The sequence below is a fragment of the Dendronephthya gigantea genome, unplaced genomic scaffold, assembly GCF_004324835.1.
Source record: "Dendronephthya gigantea isolate DGI-Jeju-01 unplaced genomic scaffold, DenGig_1.0 000294F, whole genome shotgun sequence".
Classification (NCBI taxonomy): domain Eukaryota; kingdom Metazoa; phylum Cnidaria; class Anthozoa; order Malacalcyonacea; family Nephtheidae; genus Dendronephthya; species Dendronephthya gigantea.
In genome coordinates this window covers 125,413-149,497 of record NW_021163304.1, presented here as the reverse complement: position 1 = coordinate 149,497, position 24,085 = coordinate 125,413, and the positions used below count along the sequence as shown (strand labels likewise).

Genomic DNA, 24,085 nt, shown 5'->3' with positions numbered 1-24,085 from the left:
CACTCAGTGAGTGTAAATATGCACATTGTCATTGACTTTGTGCGTTACTGTCCTCAATTGTGTACGATGTGCCGAATATATACCCTGGACCTGGTCGTTGTGAAAAATGTTGAGACGTCACTTATTGCGGAGATTTCAGGTGGATAAACCAAATATACCGTCACAACTCGGCTATCGTTCAAACCTACATGCATCATTGACAATGTAGTCATGACTCATGAGGAGTTTTATCACGGAATCAATCTTTTAATAGCATCATAACCAAGATTGACATTCGATTCACGCGATGCATTAGTCAAAATTTCACTAAAAATTAAATGCGAAATTGGCGTAAAATAGGGCTAGTCTATGGAAAGGTATTGAGTATATAACACGTTAAAAAAATAGTGATGGTCAAATATACCTGAATATGGTAACTCAACCTTGGCATGGTCGAGTATACCTAAATAGGTATACCTTGTTGTATGGTCGAATAGTACCGAATAACCGAAATATGGTATATTCGACCTTGCTATCCTGGAATGTGCAGGAATATGGTATATTCGACCTTGCTATCCTGGAATGTACAGGAATATGGTATATTCGACCTTGCTATCGTCGAATGTACAGGAATATGGTATATTCGACCTTGCTATCCTCGAATGTACAGGAATATGGTATATTCGACCTTAATATAAAAATATACACGCGGAGACGACAAGTAAATAACCACCTATTAAAACCCTAAACACCATTGGCATTGTAAAAGGCTAAAAGCGAATAGTTTTTATTATTTTAAATTAAATTATATAGCGTAAATAAAAATGTAGAATAAATTTTACTTATCTAAAGATGTCTTTTAAGTTTTTTCGTTGTATTTCCAGCGTAAAGTTCGTTTTAAATACGAACCAAAGACTGTTTGTATTTCACAGCAACAACCATTGGCAACAACAAACAAAATAGCGGGAAAAAACGGTCACTCCTAAACTCCGTGACATACGTAAAAAACGCACACCGTACCCGGTGGCCGGTATCACTAATGTAGTGGAGGCGTAAGATATACGAGTGTTTTAGTAAATAATAAACGTATAATAATAAACAATATCTAAAATCTAAAGTCTGTCAATTACCAAAGAGATAAATTTTGAACCGCACGCACTGCAAGGTCTTCATACAGGACAAACAGCCTTCGTACAGGAGCGAGCCTCCGCCTGTATAGAATTCCCATGGGAACGAGATATTTGGCACTCACTGAGCTACATAAAATAATTGGTATCAACCAGTGGTATCAACCCGAACCAATGACCCGAAAACTTCCTCAGGCAGCACTTCATATGACCGGCTTCTATAACCCAGTTTCATAAACATTAGAAATTTACAAGAGGAAATCTGGATTCTGGAGGAAATTTACCAATTTCTTCGTTTAGTAATTGTGAATATAAAAACTATATGGAATTATCTATGATAAGTTGTCCAAGTTGGTCACATCACTGAGTCACATGCCAGTGATGCCACTGTCACATGCCCTCAATGGTCACATCCACATCCACTGGTCACAATTTCTGGTCACATCACATGCGCTTTCATTCTCGTCCCCAGGGTCTTCGGGTACTTCGCATTTCGGTCAACCCGCAAACCCGCGACACCTGAAATATTATTTTTAAAACATTACGTAACGTAAATACAAAAACAACATCGACACCTAGTGTTAGAAGACAAACTTTACGATAGAAAATTTGGACAAAATTTTAGCCGGGTCTTTTTTAAAATTATGGGGATTGATTCTACATTTAAAGACGCCATTGGTTAGTAAAAAATATGAAAATGTTCTGGTGTATAAAGGCAAAGATATTTGATATATAATTTGAGGTTTACATCCGTTATTATCGGTTATGCAATTTTTGCCCTAACATCGTTGTATTTGTATTTAAAGTATTTTACGAATACGGCTTATTGTCTAATGATATTATGAATAGCAAGAAATGTGACAAAGACAAAATGTGTACTGATAAATTCAATTTTTTATTGACCAAAAATTGTTTTCAACCTACCAGCAGTGTATCATATATACCCATCTCTTTGACTTTGATGAACGAAAGAGCCTACAACAATGCATCCAAGCATCTATTAGAGCACATTCCAGGAGTCAAACACAGTTCATCTTAAAAATTACCTAATTAACTTCCAATTTGAAAGCTAGGTGCATAAAACATGGTGTTTTCTACAAATTGAAGATTTAATTATGCCTATAATATGTTATTTAACTCCATTGGTACACTATGTTCTGACTTTAAACCAATTATAGAACGTGCCACAAGTCCTACCCTAGTAGAACCGGACTGGGCTGCCATTCTGCAAGCATGTGACAGTATACGACAAAAAGATGTCACGTAAGTGCTTAGTATTTCACTCATGTAAATCTATTATGGTTATGGTGTCAAGAACAACCTTTTCATGTTTCATTCAAATTTCTAGGGGTAAAGTTGCTGTCAGTGAAATTCGAAAAAGAATATTTGACTCCAATCCACATGTGGCAAAGAATGCACTTATTGTAAGCTAGAAAAAAGGTTATGCTGTGATAAAGGTTGCATAAAATGTTAAAAAGTAAAAATTTTCTCTTTTCATTTTAGACTTTAGAAGCATGTGTGAAAAATTGTGGATCTGTAATTCATGATGAGGTTGCCACCAAAGCAATGATGGATGATTTTCGTCAGCTTGTTAATGTATGTATTCAGTTGTCTACAAGAGCTGGTTGTTTAGCTTAATTAAACAGACTGGATAAGGCTACTGGATACTCTCATACATAGATCTCTGACTTAAAGTCACAAGCAACTTAATCTTAATCTAAATAACATACTAAAAATTTAACCATCTACATTAAAATATTTCTTATTGATTTGTTATCTGGCAATACAATCTACCTAGTTATTTACACAACAACAACAACAACAACAACAACAATGCTACTAAATTTATTTTCATAGGTATGTCCAGAAACTGTTAAGACTGAAGTGTTGAGAATCATCAATGCCTGGGCATATGGTTTTCGTAATGAGCCTAAATACAGGATAGTTGAAGATACTAGAAACTTGATGAAAATGGAAGGTGCATGTCAATAAAATATATTGATTGATTTTATTACTTGTTGCAAAAACAAAAATATGCCTGTGTTTGCTCACACAAGAAAATATGTTTAAGGTTTTGAATTCCCTGAAAGAAATGAGAGTGATGCAATGTTCAGTGCTCTAAAGGTAATAGGGAAATTTTATGAAAATAAGGTCATTAAAGAAACAGGTTAACAATGCTACTGTGATCATTCCAGTTCACTGGACCACTCATTCTCAGGAAAAACTCCAAGGGCGGTCCGGCAATAACTGAATAAGTTGTTTTTCAATTTCTGTTCAAGGCTCCAGATTGGGCTGATGGAGATGTGTGTCACAGATGCCGTGTGAAATTTGGAACATTTACCCGACAAGTAGGTTTAATTCGATAGAAAAATAAACAGGACATATCATCAGAGCTAGGTGCGATACTTTAATAAAATACGTGTTCAAATGGCATATATGTCAATTTTGTCAAATGTTAATGTTTAGTGCATTTGTATTTCAAAAAACCATTCACTATTAAAAATGATGTTTAATGTGTTGTATGTATATTTCTAGCACCACTGTCGTTGCTGTGGTCAAGTATTTTGTGCAAAGTGTTCATCAAAAAACTCAGTTATTGCAAAATTTGGTATTGAACGTGAAGTCAGAGTCTGTGATCCATGCTATGATCAGCTTAACCCCAGTGAAGCAAAGTAATTATCATACATTATAAATATAAAGTTTTGATTTTGTGTTTTGGGTAATGACGATAAAATATTTCTTACAACAGAGCCTCCTCTGCAACAAGTCAACCACCAGCAAAAGGGAAAGGCAATGGTGATTTACCTCCAGAGTACTTGAACAGTTCCCTTGCTAAAGAGTCTCAGGTATATAATTAATCCAAAGTAAATTTTAACCATAAACACCTTGCATCATAAACACCTGTGCCAGGTTATAAACTAACTAGAAATGAAATAGTGGAATATTATTTAACAACATTATTGCCTCTATAAGGTCCCAGAAAAGAAATCAGATGAGGAAATAAAACGTCAAGAACAGGAAGATCTTCAATTAGCAATGGCTTTGTCTGTATCTGAACAAGAAACAAAACAGGTGATACAGTAAGAAATTATGTAAAAATTGCATGGTTGGTAGCTTTTAAAGGGACAATCAAACCATTGCCCTGTCAAATAAGTAAGCTAGAACATTCTAAAATTTCCTCTAGTGTTCTATCATTAATTCATGCAGGCATATTCATATATTATTTGTTGCTCTAGTTTAGTGTACTTTCCTTTCATAGAAGTCATCATCGCAATCATCAAGAATTTATGATGTTGTGGAAACAAGGCCATCAGCACCAGCCAAACCATCAAGTTATAGCTATACATCTTCTGTATGTATAATTTTGAACAACAATTACTAGTTGAGCAGAGCACCTACAGAGCATCTACACCTACCTTTTAAATTAAATGAATTTTTATCACATTTCATTACAATTAGCCAATGGAAGAAGTGGGCCCCAGTGATTCTGAGGTAGAGTATTTTCAAAGTTCTTTTCAAACTGGAACTGAAACTTCGTCAACCTTCATGCCATCACAATTAAATAATTGATCAAATAATTATAAATTATTGAGCTAGGATCCCATTGTTTTTCTTGCTGCTGTTCTAGTTGGATCGCTACCTGAACAGGTCTTATTGGGAAAAAAGAAAAAAAGAAGCTTCACCACCAGCTTACACATCTCCAACACATGAAGAAGAGTCTCCTGTACCCACTTCAACTTATAATGGAGAAACCATTGGGAAAGTATGTTCAAAAAGACTTGCACCAATGTTACACAAACTCCTCAGAATATTGGCTTGTTGAGAAGTTGTTCATAACTGATTTGCAATTTCCTACAAGGAATATGTTACAGCATGATCAGAATGGAAAAATACATTTTGGCTTCAAAAAATGTGTGTCTGCATGTCATAACAAAAGCCTCAAAACTGTGTTTTTAGACAAAACAGGATTCAGAATGCGAAGCTTTTATGGCCACATTCCGCAGCAATGTTGAGAAATTAATGGAAAGAATGAAATATGTGGCAGGAAAAGGCAGGCATATATCCTCCGACTCTATTATACAGGTAATACGATCATAGCACACACTAGTAAAGTTAGTATTCTTTGTCTTCGTAAAACATCTGTGATGCCTGATGGTAAATAATACTATTTGCAGTCATTGTACCAAACGGTCAGTGCGATGCAGCCACAACTAATGAATTACATCGAGCAACAAGAACGGCAAAAAGGTATCAAGAATTTCTTTCGTTTTAATCATGTAATAATGAAATACTGGTTGAAATTTAGCACCGAAAACTTATCCCTGAAACTTGTTTCTAATAATGTTATCACTCGACAAGAAAAGTTATGAACTTTTTCTTTAGATACGTACGAGATGATGGAGGAAAAACTAGGAGTTTTACAGGAAACAAGACGTTCACTTGATGAAATGCGAGTTCAACGACGCGAGAAATTACGACAACAGGAGCTGGAACAAGACATGTTACGTCGCATGCAAATGGAACAAAAGATGGAATTGTTAAGACAACAGAAACAAGAGTATTTGCTTTATCAGCAGCAGCTGCAAACACAAAGGCAACAAGCATTGGAACAGATGGCTAAAGGTACGACGAAACATTTTAATTTACATAAATTTGCAGCGTTTAACTGCCCAATCGTTTCCTTTGTAGAGCAAGCAATGGGGGGTCAAGTGTCATCTTATGGCGCATATCAACCTTCTCGCCAAGTAGCTGGGGATCAACCAGCGCCACCTAACTATCAATCACTAACCCCCAATGTCCAACCACACCCCGGCCAAAGACAAGGTCAACCACCTTACCAACCAGGAAATCAATACGAAGCTCCAAACTCACAATTTCAGAATTTGTCATTGCAAAATATACCCCCTGTCCCTAATCCAGCACAACCTGCAGGAAACCCACCTCAAACACAGAGTATTATAAGTCAAGGGCAGACAACACATTACCTTCAACCCTCGACACAAGTACAACAAGACCTGCAGTTAAGACAACCAACTCCAGGAAGCCAACCTAATCAGTACCAAGTCGTGAATGAAGGGCCAAGACAAGGACAGAGCTACGCTATGGGACCAGATTACCCTTCAAGTGGACCAATGTCATATCAAAATCAACCCCAACAAAACATGTATACCCACACACCTCCTTCATCTGGACCACCCTCAATGGAGTCTTATTCATCTGGACCAAACTCATTACAAGATAACATGACTGGAGGGGTCACTCACGGACAACCTCAATCATTCACAGGGCCACCACCAACGCAAACTCAACCCCCACAGCCATTCCCCCCAGGTCAAGGCACAACACCAACGCAGCAGTTTCAGTCACAACAAGTTCCACCACCTCAGCTAAATCAACCACAATTCCAGTTGCAACAGCACCCTTATTCTCAACATGCAGCCCAATCACAAGGTCCACCTCCTCAACAAAACATACAATCCCAAGGACCTCCTACACAGAATTCCCAAATAACACAATACCAAGGAGGTCAACCCTCCCAATCAGCCCCTCAAGGCTCAGGAGCATCATCTTTACAGTACCAAAACCAACCAGTGGACCCCACCTATCAACAAACTGCTGGGCAACAGCCATGGGTGCAGGGCCCAAATGGTAACTACCAACAACAGCCACCACCACCACCACCACCACCCTCGTACGGAGATTACGAACCAGTTCAACAACCGTATAACCAACAACAATACGGCCAACAACAGTTTTATGAGCAGAATGTTGCTGAAACCCCGCTTATTTCCTTCGATTAAATTAAACTATAGCTATAACCAGAGGCTATTATATCCCATAAACCCCATATATATATATACAATAAATTGTAGCATTATATATTTAAATTTAAAATGAACGATTCTCAGTTGATTATTGAAGAGTATTGTGATAAACATGGATGTAACAGGAATAATGTTTGAAAATAATGTTAGATTAAAAACGTTATTTGTCATCTGCGCTTTCCTTATTTTATTCATCTGATGTAAATGTTTCTTAGAATTTCAAATGCAGTTAATTTCAACCTCAGTTTAATGTAAACGAAGCGATATTTTATCCGGTACCTTAATTTGGATATTCTATTTCGTACTTTTGCTTTTTGCAGTCTTTACCACGCAACATAGCTCCATTCTGATGTGTTTTTAATAACGTCACTCTAACCTGCAATATTTTCTCTTCTTGTGCCTTCGGTTCATTTAGCACGCACGACTCTGGATGTAGTAAGCCAGAGTTGGAAACCCTCCAGTTGTTAGACAATTTCCAGCTTATGTTCGTAGAGTGCCCGGCTGCGTTCCACGAATGAACCAACATGCCCCCTTTCGTTCGAGCCCCAACTCCTGGAAACCGAAAATGATGTAAACAAGGAATTCCCAAATCATCAATTAGAAAACACGACGTATATATATATGCACAGTCTCGGTAAGTTAACCTGGGCCAAAGAGTAGATATATATGATTATACTGGTGTTTTTTTGCGTAAAGACTGTTCGTTTTCATTTATGATTCGTTAACCAGCAAATACCAGAAACAGAAGCGGTTGCATCCCCTCCTACAATTTAAATTGGTGCCGTTCGAGAAGTTAATGGAGACAGCAACGTAAATATTCGAACACAAATATCAACTGCGATCATGCGTGAAATAATAAAAATCCCTTACGCAAATAATATCAGTATTCTGATATTTAAAAACATGGTTGCTTCATTTTATGAATAGTCCACAATCCGTGACGGACTTATCGAGTTAATTATTCTTCTAATTCGTCTAATGTTCTTTCTAACATGTTGAGGTATTTCTACCCGTTTCTTTAACTGTCATAATGCAATACACTTCATGCAGAATTTGTGAGATCATCCTTGTGAGTACAAAAAGCGCGAAACAATGTGTTGCTACTTAAAATGATAAACTTGTATTCCAACAATACTAATATTCCAACGATTTTAAATGAGTTAGTTAAATTAGGGACTATCCTACTTAGTCATTAGCGATCAGTGAATAAGTGTGAATTCTACCTGTATAACTTTGTTATACTCCGAGGCGGTGGGTGCAGTGCCGAGAACCTGTCGTGATTTTTCCATGATCATTCTTCGCTGAACAGAGAAAGCTCCGTGAAACATGTCCAGTATGACGCTTCGATACTACAGAAGAAAACGGAAAAAATTCAAGTATCTTTGCTGGCAGCACATGGTAACCCAGGTTATTAGGTGTATTATTATGATCCAGTTATATATAAGTCAGGGTTAAACTACATATAACGCGGGCGCTCACAAACCTTGTCTAAGGGACTGCCAAGACTTCGAACGACAAAAATTCTACGACTATTTAAATCTGATGGATATTGTGATGTCGTGGGCCACTAGAAAAAGAAAACGGTGTGAGCACAACACTTGTTCTTTTTTTGAGGAAACTATATTTCTAGTTGTCAAAAACTTGTCAAAACGTTGTATTAATCTGGTTATTTCATGAAATTGCACCCAACAGGAACTATCTAATTTTTAAAACTTCTATAAATGAAGTTTTGTTACCTTAAGATCAATTTCTTCTCCATCGCATTTAGCAATTGCTTTTAAAAGTAATGAATCTGTAACACCAGAAGAGAGCACATCTTCTTGTGACCCCGCTAGATAACGAAGAGAAAAATAATTCTACGTAAAGTATTCACGTGTTTTGAACTAAATTCATAGTATCATGACAGAAATAAATTGATAATGAATGACTCGTATAAAAGTGCAGAGGATGTTTACGACATTATGAATGGATCTCGTTTTCACGAGATTTACTGAAGACTCTGGCCGTTGTAGTTTTCGTTACAACAGTTGAACTCACCTGAGTGATGATGAAGTAGCAGGAGTTTTTTAAATTCTGCTAAGCTTAAACTGCTTGTATTCAGTTTGTCTTTGACAAATTTCACAAGATGATTTAATAATTTTTCTTCATCCTGCGGTGAGAGTTTAGTTTCTGTGTCTTTGACGACGAGTTCTTTACAAGCATTCTGATTTATCTGTGTTTCAGAAATACTGGGCGAAGGCTCGACTGCACATTTGACTTCAGGTGGGCGGCTGGTGGTAGCATTAGTCTTGGTTACTTTGACTTCGTCTTAACAGCAGAGAATTAAATATACATACAGTAAGTCATACACAATCATATTCATCCCTACTGAGATTGTGATACCTGAGTTGTCGACCTCGTTCTTTAAATGATACCTCTCAGAAAGACTATAGGAATGAAGATTGAAGTGTATAAATATGTATAAGCTGTATCTTTGCACTCTGTATAATGTAGGAACGAACATGCACATAATTCCGACTCTGTATAATGTAGGATAGGAACAAACATATAATTTGCACTCTGTATAATGTAGGAACGAAGACATAATTTGCACTCTGTATAATGTAGGAACGAACATATAATTTGCATTCTGTATAATGTAGGAACGAAGATATAATTTGCACTCTGTATAATGTAGGAACGAAGATATAATTTGCAGTCTGTATAATGTAGGAACGAACATATAATTTGCACTCTGTATAATGTAGGAACGAACATATAATTTGCATTCTGTATAATGTAGGAACGAAGATATAATTTGCACTCTGTATAATGTAGGAACGAACATATAATTTGCATTCTGTATAATGTAGGAACGACGATATAATTTGCACTCTGTATAATGTAGGAACGAAGATATAATTTGCACTCTGTATAATGTAGGAACGAACATATAATTTGCACTCTGTATAATGTAGGAACGAAGATATAATTTGCACTATGTATAATGTAGGAACGAACAAAAACACAGATGAAATTTCATTTATGTCTAATTTTAATAAAATCTTACGTTTGATACTTTGTCGTCCAGAACGATGACTGTTGTTTTACAACATCGCCAAACCTGTGAAATAAAGAAGAAAATTATGACAAACAGAAGAATCGATTATGGCTTTCCATGCATGCAGGATATTAATGGACTGCTTACTTTTGAACAAAATCTTGGTCGTAAGGCAGCTTGAATTCCCAGCCAACGTTGACGATTCTGGTCGCAACCTATAATAATAAAATAATATCGTCTAGAGGTTGCACATTTTAAAAAGAGTTAACAACTCTCTTTCTCCTTTAACTAAACCATTACCTAGAGCTGAACTAATTCTCACTTGTCAATTGACATATTAAACTCTAAAATGATACTGCACTAGCTGTCACTACATTCAGATTTATAAAAGGGTTTATTTATATCACTGGTTTATACCTGCTGTAACAGATCATTCACATCATTCACTGTCAGCTAAAAAGAAAAAAAATACAAGTTACAGTACAACAATGTTGTACTAAACTAAATTTAATCGTGAAAATCTAACCTTGACCACAGAAATCACGTCGCTTCTTTGAACGATACGAGATTGGGTGAATCTATAAAGCTTAAAAATATAAATTGGATTGAGTATACGCATTTATATAATAACGTAAAGAATTCAAGCAATTTCATTGGTCGAGAGCCATGATCTATAAGAGGACAGACGCACGGAATGACGTCACAGCAATTTTCTTGTTTTTTTTTCAGTTTTATTATATAAAACAAATAGATTACAACTCGCCCCGGCGGCTCGTGGCCACTTTTTTTGTTCTTATCACATATGACGTCATACCGTGTATCTACAACTGAACAGACAACAATAATCTATTTGTTAAATATTGAATATACGAATTGTAATGCAAGGAATCTTCGAGTAAATTTCATTACTTACGATGTAGTCTCTTGCTACACATAATGTCTCTGATGTTGAGGAGCTGAAAGCACTTGTTTTTCCTTTTGGATAAAGTAGTTCACTACAGGGAATGATAAAAATTTTCAAATAACTTAATAATAATAATAATGGGAAAAGAAATGTTGTAGTTTTGTATGAAGAAACGAGCGTCTACGTATGAGCAGATCTTGCGTCGTAAAGTGAGATAATGCTACATTACATACCTTTTAACAACCCAAGATCCTTGAACAAGAACTGCATGTTGCTGTAGACATTTCAACACAGTAACGTCGTTTGCTGGAGGAAGCAATGCCTTGGAGATCTCCGAGAATGTCATTAATTTAGCTGCAAGAAATCCAATCAGAGGCGGCGCCACGGGGAGGACTGGGGGGGGCCTTTTCCCCCCCAGTCCACCTCCAAATCAATTTTCCAATTCGCTCATAACCGATGAGAAATATAGGGGGGGGGGGCAATGTTGTGGTTTTATTTATATATTAGCAATATTTTATACGAAACAAGAGACACAAGGTTGTGGCATTTTTAATTATATAACTTAACGACCTCTTGAACTTTAGAGCTGCTTCAGGCGTTTTTTTGCACAAGATAAAGCAATGATTGATTGAATCGTATATTATCCAAATTTAATAAGTTATTTTGCAATTAAGCGTGTCGGAAATTGTTCTCCCGAAAGTGTTGATTTATGTAGGTCTCCTTGGCTAGCGCAACATATGCTTATTAGCTCGTCGGCACGCAAGTGAACAAGTTACGAAAGTAATATATAGAGAATAAATATGTTTGAAGGGAGAGATCCATCGAATGAAAACGTGTGTGAGGCAAATAGAGCCTTTATTCTTGAGTCTGGACCGGTGAGACCCGCCATAGACTTTCCACCATCGCCAATAGGGGAAGAAACTTTAAGTTTCAGAAGAAATGGTACGAAGAATATTCTTGGCTAGAATATTCGGTCGCTAAAGACGCCGCGTTTTGTTTTTCTTGTAGATGTTTTGGCCAACTTGGTAAGAATATACTTATATATACATATTTATATATATTTGTGATATTAAAAAAAAGATTATTATGTTGATATATGTATACAGTATTAATACAGTATATAGTGTGATCCTCTCAATTATGCTATACGCGAATCACGCAAGTACCCGAATCACGCAACTGCGAATACTTAAGCACGATACTTATTTAAGCATGATATAACCAATTCTTACAGTCGGCAGTTCGGATGATGCGTTCACAAAGACTGGCTTCAGAAATTGGAAGAATGCTACCGGAGAAAAGGGAAAGCTAAGCAAACATGCTAACTCGCGGATGCATACGCTTTCAACAGAGCGCATTCATTCATTCAAATCAGCAACGCCAATCGACGTGCAATTGAACAGGGAAGCGGAAGCAGTAAGAGAAAGAAAGGAGCAGGAGAGAAAAGAAAACCGAGAAATCGTTGAAACGATTTTCGACGTTGTTCGACATTTGGCTAAACAGAATATGTCCTTCCGTGGTCATGACGAGTCGTATGATTCAAAAAACAAAGGCAATTTCCTTGAAGAGCTTCAATTTCTTTCCAAGTACCACGCCCCCTTGAGGAAATGGATGGATACGCATCCCGAGAATGTCTCGTATTTTTCCCATGTGAGTCAAAATGAGATGATCAGTATTCTTAGCAACCTCATTACTGAAGTCGTCTGTAATGAAGTCCGATCGGCAAAATATTTCTCCATCCAGTGTGACGAGGTTACCCCTCACAAAAAGGCCTTCATGTCCGTTATATTGCGATATGTAACGGATTTTAAGATAACTGAGAGGTGTATCAGGCTTGTGAGGGTGTCCAGCTTAAAGGGGCGTTCTTTAGCTGAGGTGATCGTAGACATTATGAAAGACCTCAGACTTTCATTAATAGATCTCATTGGTAAAGGCTTTGACGGTGCTGCAAATATGTCCGGCAAGGACGAGGGAGTGCAACGGCATTTGACGGAAGCTGGAGCTGAGTTTTCAATCTATTTTCATTGCTTTGCCCATAAGCTTAATCTTGTTCTTGAACAAAGTGTGGAAACGATTCCTTTAGTCAAAGAAATCTTTACGACAATCGGGGACATTTATCGCTATATGGAAGGGTCGCCTAAGAGTCACAAAAGATATGAAAACCATTTGAAAGCGAACGGCATTACCTCAGGCAAGACTGCTCTGCACTCATTTTCTGATACCAGATGGACTGCGCGCACTGATAACTTGGAAGTTGTGATGAATGTATATCCAGCACTTTTATCTATGTTCAAGGAAGAGTCTGAGCAGAACAACGACAGCGTTGCAACCGGATTACTTGTGCGTTTAATCCCCTTTCGATTTGTAGCTGCATGCCAAATCTTAGTGAAGTGCTTTTCTCTTAGCACACATGCCTCAGAATATTTGCAGAGAGAAGACATGGATCTAACATCAGGAGTTACTGCTATTCAGGATCTGAAAGCAACGATTGCATCTTTTCGCACTGATGAACAGTTCGACTTGTTTATAAAAGAAGCCAATTCATTTGCCGAAAAATGGGGCAGCGAAGTCCTTGATGTTAGTTTTAGTGATGCAAGTCCAACAGCCTCGCAAACCAAACGCCGCCGAAGACTCCCCGCCCACCTTGCTGATGGCCAATCCATTTTAGATATGTCTACTCTGCAAAACAACCGACCAGATGGCGAATCAGCGTTAGATTGTTTTAAAAGAGAACTGTATTTTCCTTTCTTGGACAAGATACAAAGTGAGCTGAACAAACGCTTTTCTGAAACAGCGTGTGAAATGATTAGTCTTTCTGCAACCCTAACTGAAGAAAATGTCCCTAAAGTTGAGAAGATAGCTCAGTTCTATAAGCGTAGCAGTCATCGTGTTGGTCAACAATTCCTACTATTTCAAAATCGAAGCAGTGTGATGATTGGAAGAATGCATACAAAAACACAAGAACCAAGTAAAGGAAAGAAAAGAGAAAGGCCTCAATGAAAATTCTCCAGTTACACCTTGGATCTGTTTGCCCTCATTGCTCGATGTTTTCAGCGATGATGACCTACACCATCTTTATCCCGACTTGTTCGAAGTCATTAAGATCGTGGCTACCTTGCCAGTAACAGTGGCATCATGTGAGCGCACACATAGCAAAGTAAAAATTATAAACAATTATTTGCGAGCTGCCATGTTACCTGAGAGACTTGAGGATCTAGTCCAGATAAGCTGTGAACGAGATGTGGCAGCAAATATAGAACTCAGCAAATTAGTGGAAATATTTAAGCTGGCAAAGCCTCGAAAGCTTCCACTGTAGACATGGATACGACTATGCACTTAAACTCTGTTCTTTAAATTGTTTATGTAGATCATATCTTATTTACTTACATATAACGTGAATTCAATACAGTTTTAAAAGTTTTGTGAAAGTTTTAACTCATTCTGGACTCTTTGTAGAAAGCTGGTCATCTTATTTTTAGGCTTAAGTGGCATAGGTTTTCAGAAAAAAAGACTTCCCAAAACGCAGGAAAACGCATTTAAGAGACTCTAGATTTCAAAATTTTCCGGGGGAGCATGCCCCCGGGCCTCCCTAGTTTTCTCCCGCCTTCGGCGGTCGAAAAGTCCCCCCCACGCTAATAATTTTTCCCCACCAGGTTTGAAAGTGTTAAGAGAAGCTGCAACATCTCACCAGAAACACCCAGACTCACCCTCAATTAAGCGATTCCTAACTTGGTCAATTATGTCCATTTTTCGTACATGAGCTAATGTTGTGAATTTGGTTGGCAATGAGTTTAAATCACTTGAAGAAACAAATAAGACAAATCTTAATGTGTCTAGAGAGTATTTCCTAGCCTCTAAACTCTGGCAATATGGATTTGCTTTAATGCAGGAAGAAGCATGTCATCCAAGGCGGTTTATTTGGTTGGCTACCCCACTTTGTTCCATGACTGGCATGTTGGGACCTACCTTGAAACCTCTGCTGTAGTAGGCATCAACATCTCAACATAACTACTGCAAAACAAAATACAAGCTAGCTGGCTATGTGACCAAAGGCTAATGATTTGAACAGGTACTTTTAGTGTCAAAATCCATTCTCCCCCAAAGTAAAGATGGTTGAGGATGACTAAATCAGTTTGCTTGTGGTTAACAGAATTATTGCCAGGGTACTGTTGTAGGCAATAATAACAATCTATTTACTTGCACAAAAATCAAACCTTGAGGTTGCATCAAATTCTAAAACCTCAGTATTCACTTCTTGACAAAACAGCAAATTTCGTTCCTCAACACTTTTTATGTCCTGGGAAGAAAATAATTGAAAGGCAAATATTACACACATGATTACTGATGTTACTGGAATAACACATGTTGAACACTGAAATTGTGAACCCACATTGATTCCAAAATATTCAACTTCAGTCCATGGTTCTTCCGACATCTGTTTCTCAAGATGTTTATAGGATGACAGCCTCTGAGCTTTGGCTTGTTCAGTTTCCTTCTTAGCAAACCTAACCTAGAATTCAGAGTAACTTGATGATTGTATGGAACTGCAAGTTTACTGTATTTTTTAGACTTAAATAGAATCTTAAAGTTTTCCTACCAATAAAGCAGTGGCCTTTTCCTCATCTTCATCTTGTGAATCACCTGAAAAATATAGATTCTGCATGTTAGCTGTCCAATTTCCTATTTTGAAGCTGGGTGCAAGACAAAGGTAGAGAAGGGATTTCAACAGAGAGCCTAAGCCAAGCTTACTCATGTACAAACCTTCATCCTGGTTAGTTGGCTTTTTCTCCTGATTACGATCCAAATATTCAAAACTGGGCCTCAATTGAACAACCCCCTTGAGAGGTGTTAAATGAATTTCCCCTGAAAGATACAAAAGTATTTCACTGTAAACATGAATGTCTATTATCATTACAATATAATGTAGGTTGTCACAGTAATTAGTTGAAAGCAATTGTTGTTTTAATTTATGTTTACCATCTCTCAGCAGACCAACTGCATACTGTGATGTTGAAACTGTTCCTTGGGAAGAGAGCAAGACTTGCTTGTCCATTCTGTCACTGTTTTAGAAAAGATCATTACTGCAACATTAATTACTAGAATGCTAGATTCACAGTGGTAGTCAATAAAATTATAAAATATATACATGAGAATGTTTTGTTTTTCTATGCCAAAAATGACCTTCTGAAGAATTTTTTATCATCTGATGCAGCATGGTCAGCTTCCCAGGCAAATTGTTCCCCTTTAGATTGGCAGTAACTGGGACCAGATGTGTTTAATGACATTTCCAGCATTACCTAGAAAAGTTAATTTTTTTTAACAATTAAACAATTAATTAAGCCAGTATTTATGAAATATCTGAAAATCACCTTTTGTTGTTTTGGTTTTACCCTTGATGATAAACATGCTGTCTTGTCGTAGCTCACTGCAGCTGGACGGCTTAGATACTACACAAACATATTCATTGAAATCATTTTATAATTTGTCAATTTGATTATTAAAAACCATAAAACACACACAAAATCATGGATTGAAACCTGCCTGGAAAAGGTAAAGGTTTTCAGCCAGATTTTTGGCTAAATAGACATCAATCTATAACAAAATGAAAAATATTTTGCGCAATATTATAAAACCGAATGCGACAAACACAGACGCCGGAACAGGGGGGGGCAGCAAGGGCAACTGCCCCCCTTGCCTTTCACCAGAAAGGGCAAGGGGGGTAAAATGCCCTTTCATTTTAAAAGATTAATTACATTCTATATCCGAAGTAGAAGTGCCACAAACGAGCATCAAGAATAAAACAATCGTCTAGACACAGAAATTATCTTTGAAAGAGAAATCACGACGATACGAAGTTTAACTGACGATGCTTTGCAAACATTCTTTATTAATGCGCCGCAACAGGAGTGCCCTTTCAACAAAATCTGCCCCCTTTGTCCTCGCATCGTTCCGGCGTCCCTGGCCGGACTAATTGAAGAATATAAAGTCTGCACTCTCCACATGGTTTAGGTCAGATATGAAAACTTGAGTATTATGCATGGGTTAATACACAATGAGATATGAATCAACACATTATTCTAGTAGTTATGAAATAATCATGAATATTTCAAACCTCGCCAACTACATCATCTTCCTCATCTGGCTCATCATAAACAGATGGAACTTGCAACTCGTCGACCATCTTGAATTTGACCGAACCAGAGGAGTCTGGACAGAGCAAGCTCAGCAAATCCCGGAACGAGAGAAAAATGACAGACACCGGTGAACTATATATACACTGGGTAGATTCGATCCTCGTTTTAAAGCTGGGAAATGAATATAACCTGCCAGTTGTCCCAAAAAACCCCAAACCATTGAAATCACCCATAACGATGTAATAGCTGGAGTTTGAATGCGCCTATAAGCACCCTGTTGGGACCCACAAGTGTATAAACTGCATATATGTTTGACATTATAGTGTCTTATTACGGACGTTGACATGCCCTGTACATGGTCATTGCATAGAACCTGTTCATGTCATAGAGCTTAATTAACATGCGAAGAGAACATATGCTATTGCCTGATTTTAAATCATTTACTATGGTTTTTAAATTATCTTATCTCTTTCTGATAAATGTATTTTATTTCCCATGAAAAAACAAACAAAAAAAAAACAAACAACAAATCAACAACTTGGATTTTCGAGCTTGTGGCATATGCTTATTCTTCGATGCGTGTAGCTATATAACTTATGTTTCTTCTGTGTTATTTGTTTTTGTATATGTAAATATGTAATCGGAGGAATGCCTCGCATGGGATCTCGTGTCCCGTTTGCATTTTCTATAAATTTGATATATATGACATGATGAATCGATGACAGTAAAATTTGTTTGTATACCAACAAATGATTTTTATTACCAAATCACTTTACAAATATGGATAATAATATTTAAATTTACAACTCAGGACGATGATCTTCGACATTTCCTTCTCTAGCAAATTTTAACTTATTTAGGCCTATTTAGTATTTTATAAGTTGCGTTAATCCCAATGGGCAAAAATTCGCGGACGAGTCCCTCAAATAGTTTTGGGTATTTTTGGGACACCCTGTATATTCCAGTCTTTTTTCAAGTTCGGACCAGCTGCCCATGGTCTTGCCAAGATGGATACCTTCAAAAATGTGACAATATATAAAAGAGGCCAATATCAACGGCCAATGCATGGGTTTATAGATATTTAAATATATAAATAAATATATAACACAGGATGAGGAACACGAGTTACTTCATCGAATTTTATTTACTACAGAACTAATAATAATAAGCTCTTTATTAATCCACCTTAAGCTAAAAATTACAGTGGTCCTAAAAGGTCCTATTATTATCTAAAAATATATCAGTGTGTATTTACAAGAATATAGAAATATATAAATTATACAATAATATAAAACATTATTGATAATTTAAACGTCTAGTGGAGTACGGCGAAAAATTTAGTGTTTTGTTTAAAAGTTCAGTTGCCTGAGGTATGAATGACATTTTATTTCTTTCAGTTCTAGATATTTTTTTACCTACTTTATCACTGTTGTCTTTGGATCTAGTGTAATAATCATGATTATTTGCGGCGGGAATAAATTCTTGACATGGATGGTTAGTAGTGTCACAAATTATTTTCTTTAGTTCCCGAAGTGCTGTTGTTTTGCCTAGCGAAGGATGTCAGGAAGAGTATCGGTTGGTAGGCCAATAATACGCAAATTTCTTCTTTGGATGCGTTCGAGATCATTAACTAGGTGAAGGGGTGAGCCATCCCAAACTGGTGCCGCATATTCTAGCATGCAGGGGGCGTATTTTAGTGCAGTAAGTTGCAAGGCCGACTTCTGTAGGAAGATGTGCCTTCCTACACTCCTTGAGATGATAAAGTTTTCTGTTACTTTTACGTGTTATTTCATTAATGTTCGAGTTCCATTTTAGGTTACTCTGACAACATAGCCCAAGCAACTTGAAAAGCAGAACAAAAAAATTTTTCCTACATATCCAACTTTGTCAGGTGTGGGATTCGAATCCACGTCCACAACTGTGGGCCAGAACTCGTGCACCATCTTAAGTCTGGCGCCTTGAACCGCTCGGCCAACCTGGATTACTCCTCAAATATAAAAAACAGTGTCAGTAATATTAAATTACATGGAATTTGGCAGCGGTGGGATTCGAACCAACGCCATCAAATTGACCGGTGCCTTAAACAAGCGCCTTAGACCACTCGACCACGATACCTACAAAGCGTTGCTGCCGAACTTTGGATATTCCAAAGGCTTATTTCCCATAAGGAGTAGTATTGCCTGTCTTATTTATAGAAAAGTACGCCAATCCGGATTGGAACTTTATACCTACTGTAAAATATTGTGTTTGGTGTATTCTTAATGCTAATACATTTTTTAAATGTTTCACTTTCTTTTTCACGTTAGGAGGTGTGAGGAATTTCTGACATGCCTAAAAATTTGTTTCCAACATGTACAAATTTGTCAGGTGTGTGACTCGTACAAAACTCCGGCTTAGGTCTGTCGCCTTCGACCGCTCGGCCAACCTGACTGTTCAAAATAATATCGACCAATATCGCTTTGTTCCACGTTAACGACGAGGAAACAACAGAAAAATTTTCACAAAAGTATTTTTAAAACAATATAAAAGTGCTAATTTAGTATTTGAGAAAAAATGTCAGATGTGGGATTCTCATTTTTTTGTACCAATACTAAACTAGTACTTCTATATTGTTTTAAAAAATACTGCCGTTTCGTCCTCGATAACGTGGAACAAAGCGATATTGACCTAAAAAAAGGCATTTGACTGTGTTGACCATAGTATTTTGCTAAAGAAACGTTTCCACTATGGAATAAGAGAAAAATCATTTAAATGGTTAAAAGTTAATCAAATGTTATCTGACAAAAGAATCGTTAAGTGTGGCGTACCGCAGGGTTCAAACCTCGGACCATTACTATTTTTATTGTTGTAAATAGTATCTTCACTCAGTTTTGATTTCAGGTTTAATAAAATAAACGAAAATTATACAAAATACATGACACAAGGTTACAGTATTGTTCGCCCCGAAGGCATTCCCAAAAGCACATGTTTTTCCACGCGTGGGATACACGATACTCGCGCTTACGTCATTTCGAACATACTCCCGCCTTGATAGACGGGGAAAAGTCTATCAACACAACTCTAAATTACATAACTTAATTAATTAAATGGCAATGTTCTCCTGTTTGGCTTCCTTCACGAACGTGATTGGAAATTCACTCTTTTCTTCTGATTGTAATTCAATAGGGTATAACTTCTGTAGGTCGTAGCCGTGTTACCTTTCCGTCCTTGCCGATCATCCTTACAACTGCTGCTCGTGATTTTCCGTCTTTTCCGTTCGTCCGATCAGTTCGTCCACTAATGCCATTTCCCAATTCAATCGCTTAACATTGTCTTCTTTAACCGATACGACATCTGACGTTGATAACAGGTCCGTCTCTTTTGCTCGGCCGATGGTGCTCACGTAACTGGGTTAAGTATTCTGAACTCCATCTCTTCCAGAAATGTCCTAATACTGTTTTGAGATATTTATCTCGCTTAATCGCGTGGGTGGTGGTCAAGAAGAACGTGGGTGGTGGTCAAGTTCACAGATGTTTGTTGAGAGTTCTCTGGGCTGCTGGTAACCACAGGTCCGGATAATACCCATCCCAGCTTTGTCCAGATGGCAACTGGTCCAGGACTTACGCCTCTTCTAATGATATTGGTAACAAAGTATTAATAATAGTCTGCTCCCAGCAGAACATCAACTTCAACTTCATTTGAGAGACTTGATTTCTCAGCTAGACACAACCCACGAAGGTGAGGATATCTTTCGACTACTGCCTGAACGCTTTGAGTACAAATCGGACTACAGATGGTTGGCACAACATACCCCTTTGCATAAAGTTCCATCCCATCAAGTGCTGTTATGGAAAATTGTACTTGCTCATATTCTTTTTGACTTGGTTCATCATCCCCAAAGGCTGTTATCTTCAACGTATCACTTCCAACAAGACTAAGATCGAGGTTTTCCTTTAAACGTTGTGAGACATAGGTACGTTGACTGCAAGAATCAAATACAATCCTCGCTTTCACTTTACGCCCAGAACTTCCAGGTTGACCGACTAATGCCTGGGCTGTTTGCAATAACACTGCTGTGCTACTGTTCACATACATTGTTGAAGTTCCCACATTCATTGTCTCAGGGGGTCCGTCCTTGGGTTTGTCGGTTTCTACTTCACAGATTGATGTGTGGTGTCGTTTGTTACACTTGTGGCAGTTAAATTTTGATGGACAACTCTTGGCTAGATGATTGGCCAGATTTTAAACATGAAAAACATTTTCCCTTCCTTCTTAGAATGGCGCGACGAGCTGACACATTGGTAACAACATTACATTTGAGTGATGAATGTTGTTGATTACAACACACACAGTTGGGGGTATAGTGTTGTTCTTTACCAGTAAACAAGGTGGAAGAAGTAGGAGGGAATTTGCCCTTATTCCGATTAACACCGTCCTTTTTCATAGTAGAATGTGAGTTATTAATCATGCCACATCTCTCTCTGGCTTCTAACTCAGTTTTGAACTGCTCCATAAATTGCTCTACATCCCAATTGTTCCTCTCCAACTTCCTACTTATTACTAATTGTAATTCCTCAGGCAACTTATTGACAATGACAGGAATCAATAGGCTGCCATAGGATTCTGATGAGATACCCAAATTCTGTAGGCTTCTAACATGGGTTTCAATTTTATCATGTAGACCACGAATTCCATGCAAATCACTTATATCTTTTATGGCATTTAACTTCAACAAGGCGTCCATGTGGCTGGACACAATGATTTGAGTATTTGCAAATCTATCCTTTAGTAAATTTATTGCAGCATCATAGTTCTCTTTAGTCAGTGAAAATCCTTCTATTGCTGATGCCGCTACACCGTCCAGTAAACTTCTTAAATAGTTAAATTTGTCAACTTTAGACACCTCATCGTTTTCATGAACTGCTGCTGAAAACTGTCCCAGAATGCATGCCAAAGTTTGGGATCACCCGAAAATCGCTTCAATGATAGTTTTGGCAATTTTGACTTCACTGATGGCTCTGAGCCAGTTGATGCTTTACTCAAATTACTACTTCCTTGTCCGTTACTTTCAGTACTGGTTAATGCTAGATCAATTCTAACAAGTGCTCTAGCAATTGACTCACCAAATTCACTGCTTTCCAAAATATCACTGTTAATGTCTTCGTCCTTGTCTAACTGTTCCATTATTGCATCATCTTGCTGTTTTAAAACACTCTTCTTATCAGCTAACGTACTTTTCCAGCTTTGTAGTCTTTCCTTTTCCAATAGCGTTCCATTGTAAGACTGGCAAACTTCGTTTACACCTTGAATTGTTTTCGTCACGAAGGCACGATGCCCTCTTCGTACTCTCTTCAACTTATCTAAAGACATTCTATTTCTACGAAATTCGAACCAACTATCCGGCTCGTCGAAGGACCATGTTGTAAATAGTATCTTCACTCAGTTTTGATTTCAGGTTTAATAAAATAAACGAAAATTATACAAAATACATGACACAAGGTTACAGTATTGTTAAAGATAGCCAATCCCAAACAATCCGACTTGAGCACGGCCAAACATGTTTTGGGATATTTGAAAGGACACAGGAATTAGGATTAACCTTTACAAAAACGAATTCACCACTAACTCTAAAAGGGTTCTGCGATTCAGATTGGAGAGCGTCTGTTGAAGATAGACGAAGCATGACAGGCTATAATTTTCAGCTCTCACAAAATGGCCCGATGATATCATGGAAAAGCCGAAAACAACCGACCGTGGCATTGTCAACATGTGAAGCAGAATATGTAGCTCTAGCCAACGCGATACAAGAAGCAAAATTCTTAAGGCAGCTTTGCACAGACATGATGGTAAGTATAGAAGGTAAGTCACTCATTATGATAGATAATCAGGGAGCTATGAATTTAGCCAGGAACCCAATTCAGCGTCAGAGATCAAAACATTTTGACATAAAGTATTATTTTATTAGATCAGAGATACAGGAAGGCAGAGTTGATTTAGAGTATATTCCAAGTGAAGAAAACATTGCAGATATTTTCACAAAACCAGCCAGTAAGATAAAATTACATAGTTTCAGACGTATTATGTTAGGAGAATAAGAAAAGAAGGCAAGTATAGTCAAAAAAGTGCAGGATAGACTGAATGTAAAGCGCGCGTATATACTGATGGCCCGCCCTGCTGCACGCCATCAATTATAAACGGTCAGAACATAAAGAGCAAGTGGGGGTGTTAAACTATGCTCTATCATATTCTTGATGATCGATTGAATGTAAATATCTTTAATTCTATAAATTCCATAGATATATATATATATATGTAAGCAAATTTAAGTCAACGAAAAGACCAAATATGGCTATATAAATGTAAAGTGAAATGTTATACGTCCTAAACATATTACCATGTAACCTCTTATATATTGATGTAATCCTGTCCTGTAATATCAGAGTGAATAAACAGTCATACACTAAAGTTGTCGTGTAAAGTTTTGCTTGGTTGAAGCAGTGGCAAATGGCTACGCCTCAAAACCTAACATCCGTCGCTGACGCCGGAGTAATAAGCTCAGAGGAAAGCCAGATAGAAGCTCGGAAGATAGAACATCGATATTTTTTGTTTAAAACTTCGAAACAAGCGTGGTAACCCCCCCAAAACGTGTTTACTAAAGACTTTTTTTTGGAGCGTTTTCCGCCAGCCCGGCCGGCCGACTACCTGAAGAGATAGCGTTCTAAAATATTTTTGAATAAAAACATTGGTTCGAAATTATTTTCAGTCAGGTTGGCCGAGCGGTCAAAGGCGCCAGACTGAAGAACGTTGTGAGGAATTCTGGTCCACCATGGTGGGCGTGGGTTCGAATCCCGCACCTGACATTTTTTTCACTAATACTAAATTAGTACTCAAAAAGTAGACCCTCGCTAACTCGAACTCCCAAGGTCCCAAGGGGAAAAAAAATTGTTCGAGTTAGCGAGGGTTCGAGTGAGCCGGAATGGGTTAATGGATAGGCAATGGATCGGATCGTATGATCGGGAATCGGACCATTCGACAATCACACGCCGCACATTGAACGTGCACTACCACGCGAGACACGCGCGCAGTAACCCTCGCAG

General features: G+C 37.6%; 2 protein-coding genes and 1 non-coding gene across 4 annotated transcripts; 2 read left to right on the top strand and 1 right to left on the bottom strand.

Moving 5' to 3' along the window:
- The first annotated feature begins 1,661 nt into the window (after positions 1–1,661).
- On the top strand, positions 1,662–7,060 carry LOC114541476 (hepatocyte growth factor-regulated tyrosine kinase substrate-like). The gene is made up of 17 exons (XM_028561394.1): positions 1,662–1,784; positions 2,285–2,369; positions 2,455–2,530; positions 2,610–2,702; positions 2,964–3,084; positions 3,178–3,230; positions 3,386–3,454; positions 3,642–3,778; positions 3,856–3,952; positions 4,080–4,178; positions 4,366–4,458; positions 4,566–4,598; positions 4,735–4,869; positions 5,064–5,189; positions 5,282–5,354; positions 5,490–5,729; positions 5,796–7,060. Exons 1-17 carry the CDS (start codon positions 1,751–1,753, stop codon positions 6,905–6,907), a joined length of 2,676 nt encoding a protein of 891 aa, XP_028417195.1. The 5' UTR covers positions 1,662–1,750; the 3' UTR covers positions 6,908–7,060.
- Positions 7,061–7,084: 24 nt separating this feature from the next.
- LOC114541477 (DNA-directed RNA polymerase III subunit RPC5-like) lies at positions 7,085–17,060 on the bottom strand. 2 transcript variants are annotated; one of them, XM_028561395.1, is made up of 23 exons: positions 16,988–17,060; positions 16,417–16,467; positions 16,245–16,322; positions 16,057–16,172; positions 15,853–15,935; positions 15,637–15,738; positions 15,473–15,516; positions 15,266–15,385; positions 15,090–15,172; positions 14,842–14,886; positions 14,583–14,674; positions 11,109–11,229; positions 10,885–10,966; positions 10,498–10,557; positions 10,389–10,424; positions 10,119–10,186; positions 9,981–10,034; positions 9,314–9,357; positions 8,969–9,238; positions 8,668–8,762; positions 8,415–8,498; positions 8,155–8,280; positions 7,085–7,483 (listed from the first exon to the last, which is right to left on the bottom strand). In XM_028561395.1, the coding sequence occupies exons 1-23, from the start codon at positions 17,054–17,056 to the stop codon at positions 7,412–7,414; spliced, it is 1,995 nt and encodes a 664-aa protein (XP_028417196.1). In that variant the 5' UTR covers positions 17,057–17,060; the 3' UTR covers positions 7,085–7,411. The 2 variants fall into 2 exon arrangements, with proteins under 2 accessions (XP_028417196.1, XP_028417197.1); XM_028561396.1 differs by lacking the exons at positions 16,245–16,322; positions 16,417–16,467; positions 16,988–17,060 and having other exon boundaries at positions 7,086–7,483; positions 16,022–16,113.
- A 6,690-nt stretch (positions 17,061–23,750) lies between these two features.
- Positions 23,751–23,848, top strand: Trnaf-gaa. The gene is given in 2 exon segments: positions 23,751–23,788; positions 23,803–23,848. It is a non-coding gene; the product is annotated as a tRNA-Phe (tRNA).
- The last annotated feature ends 237 nt before the right edge of the window (positions 23,849–24,085 follow it).

Coding starts and splice junctions, on each gene's coding strand:
- LOC114541476 (XM_028561394.1), top strand. CDS start 1,751: ATGGGGATTGATTCTACATTTAAAGACGCCATTG. Junction 4,179..4,365: donor CTGAACAAGAAACAAAACAG/GTGATACAGTAA, acceptor TTCCTTTCATAG/AAGTCATCATCGCAATCATC. Junction 5,730..5,795: donor ATTGGAACAGATGGCTAAAG/GTACGACGAAAC, acceptor TTTCCTTTGTAG/AGCAAGCAATGGGGGGTCAA.
- LOC114541477 (XM_028561395.1), bottom strand. CDS start 17,056: ATGGTCGACGAGTTGCAAGTTCCATCTGTTTATGATGAGCCAGATGAG. Junction 16,323..16,416: donor AAAACCTTTACCTTTTCCAG/GCAGGTTTCAAT, acceptor ATGTTTGTGTAG/TATCTAAGCCGTCCAGCTGC. Junction 16,173..16,244: donor TAAAACCAAAACAACAAAAG/GTGATTTTCAGA, acceptor TAACTTTTCTAG/GTAATGCTGGAAATGTCATT.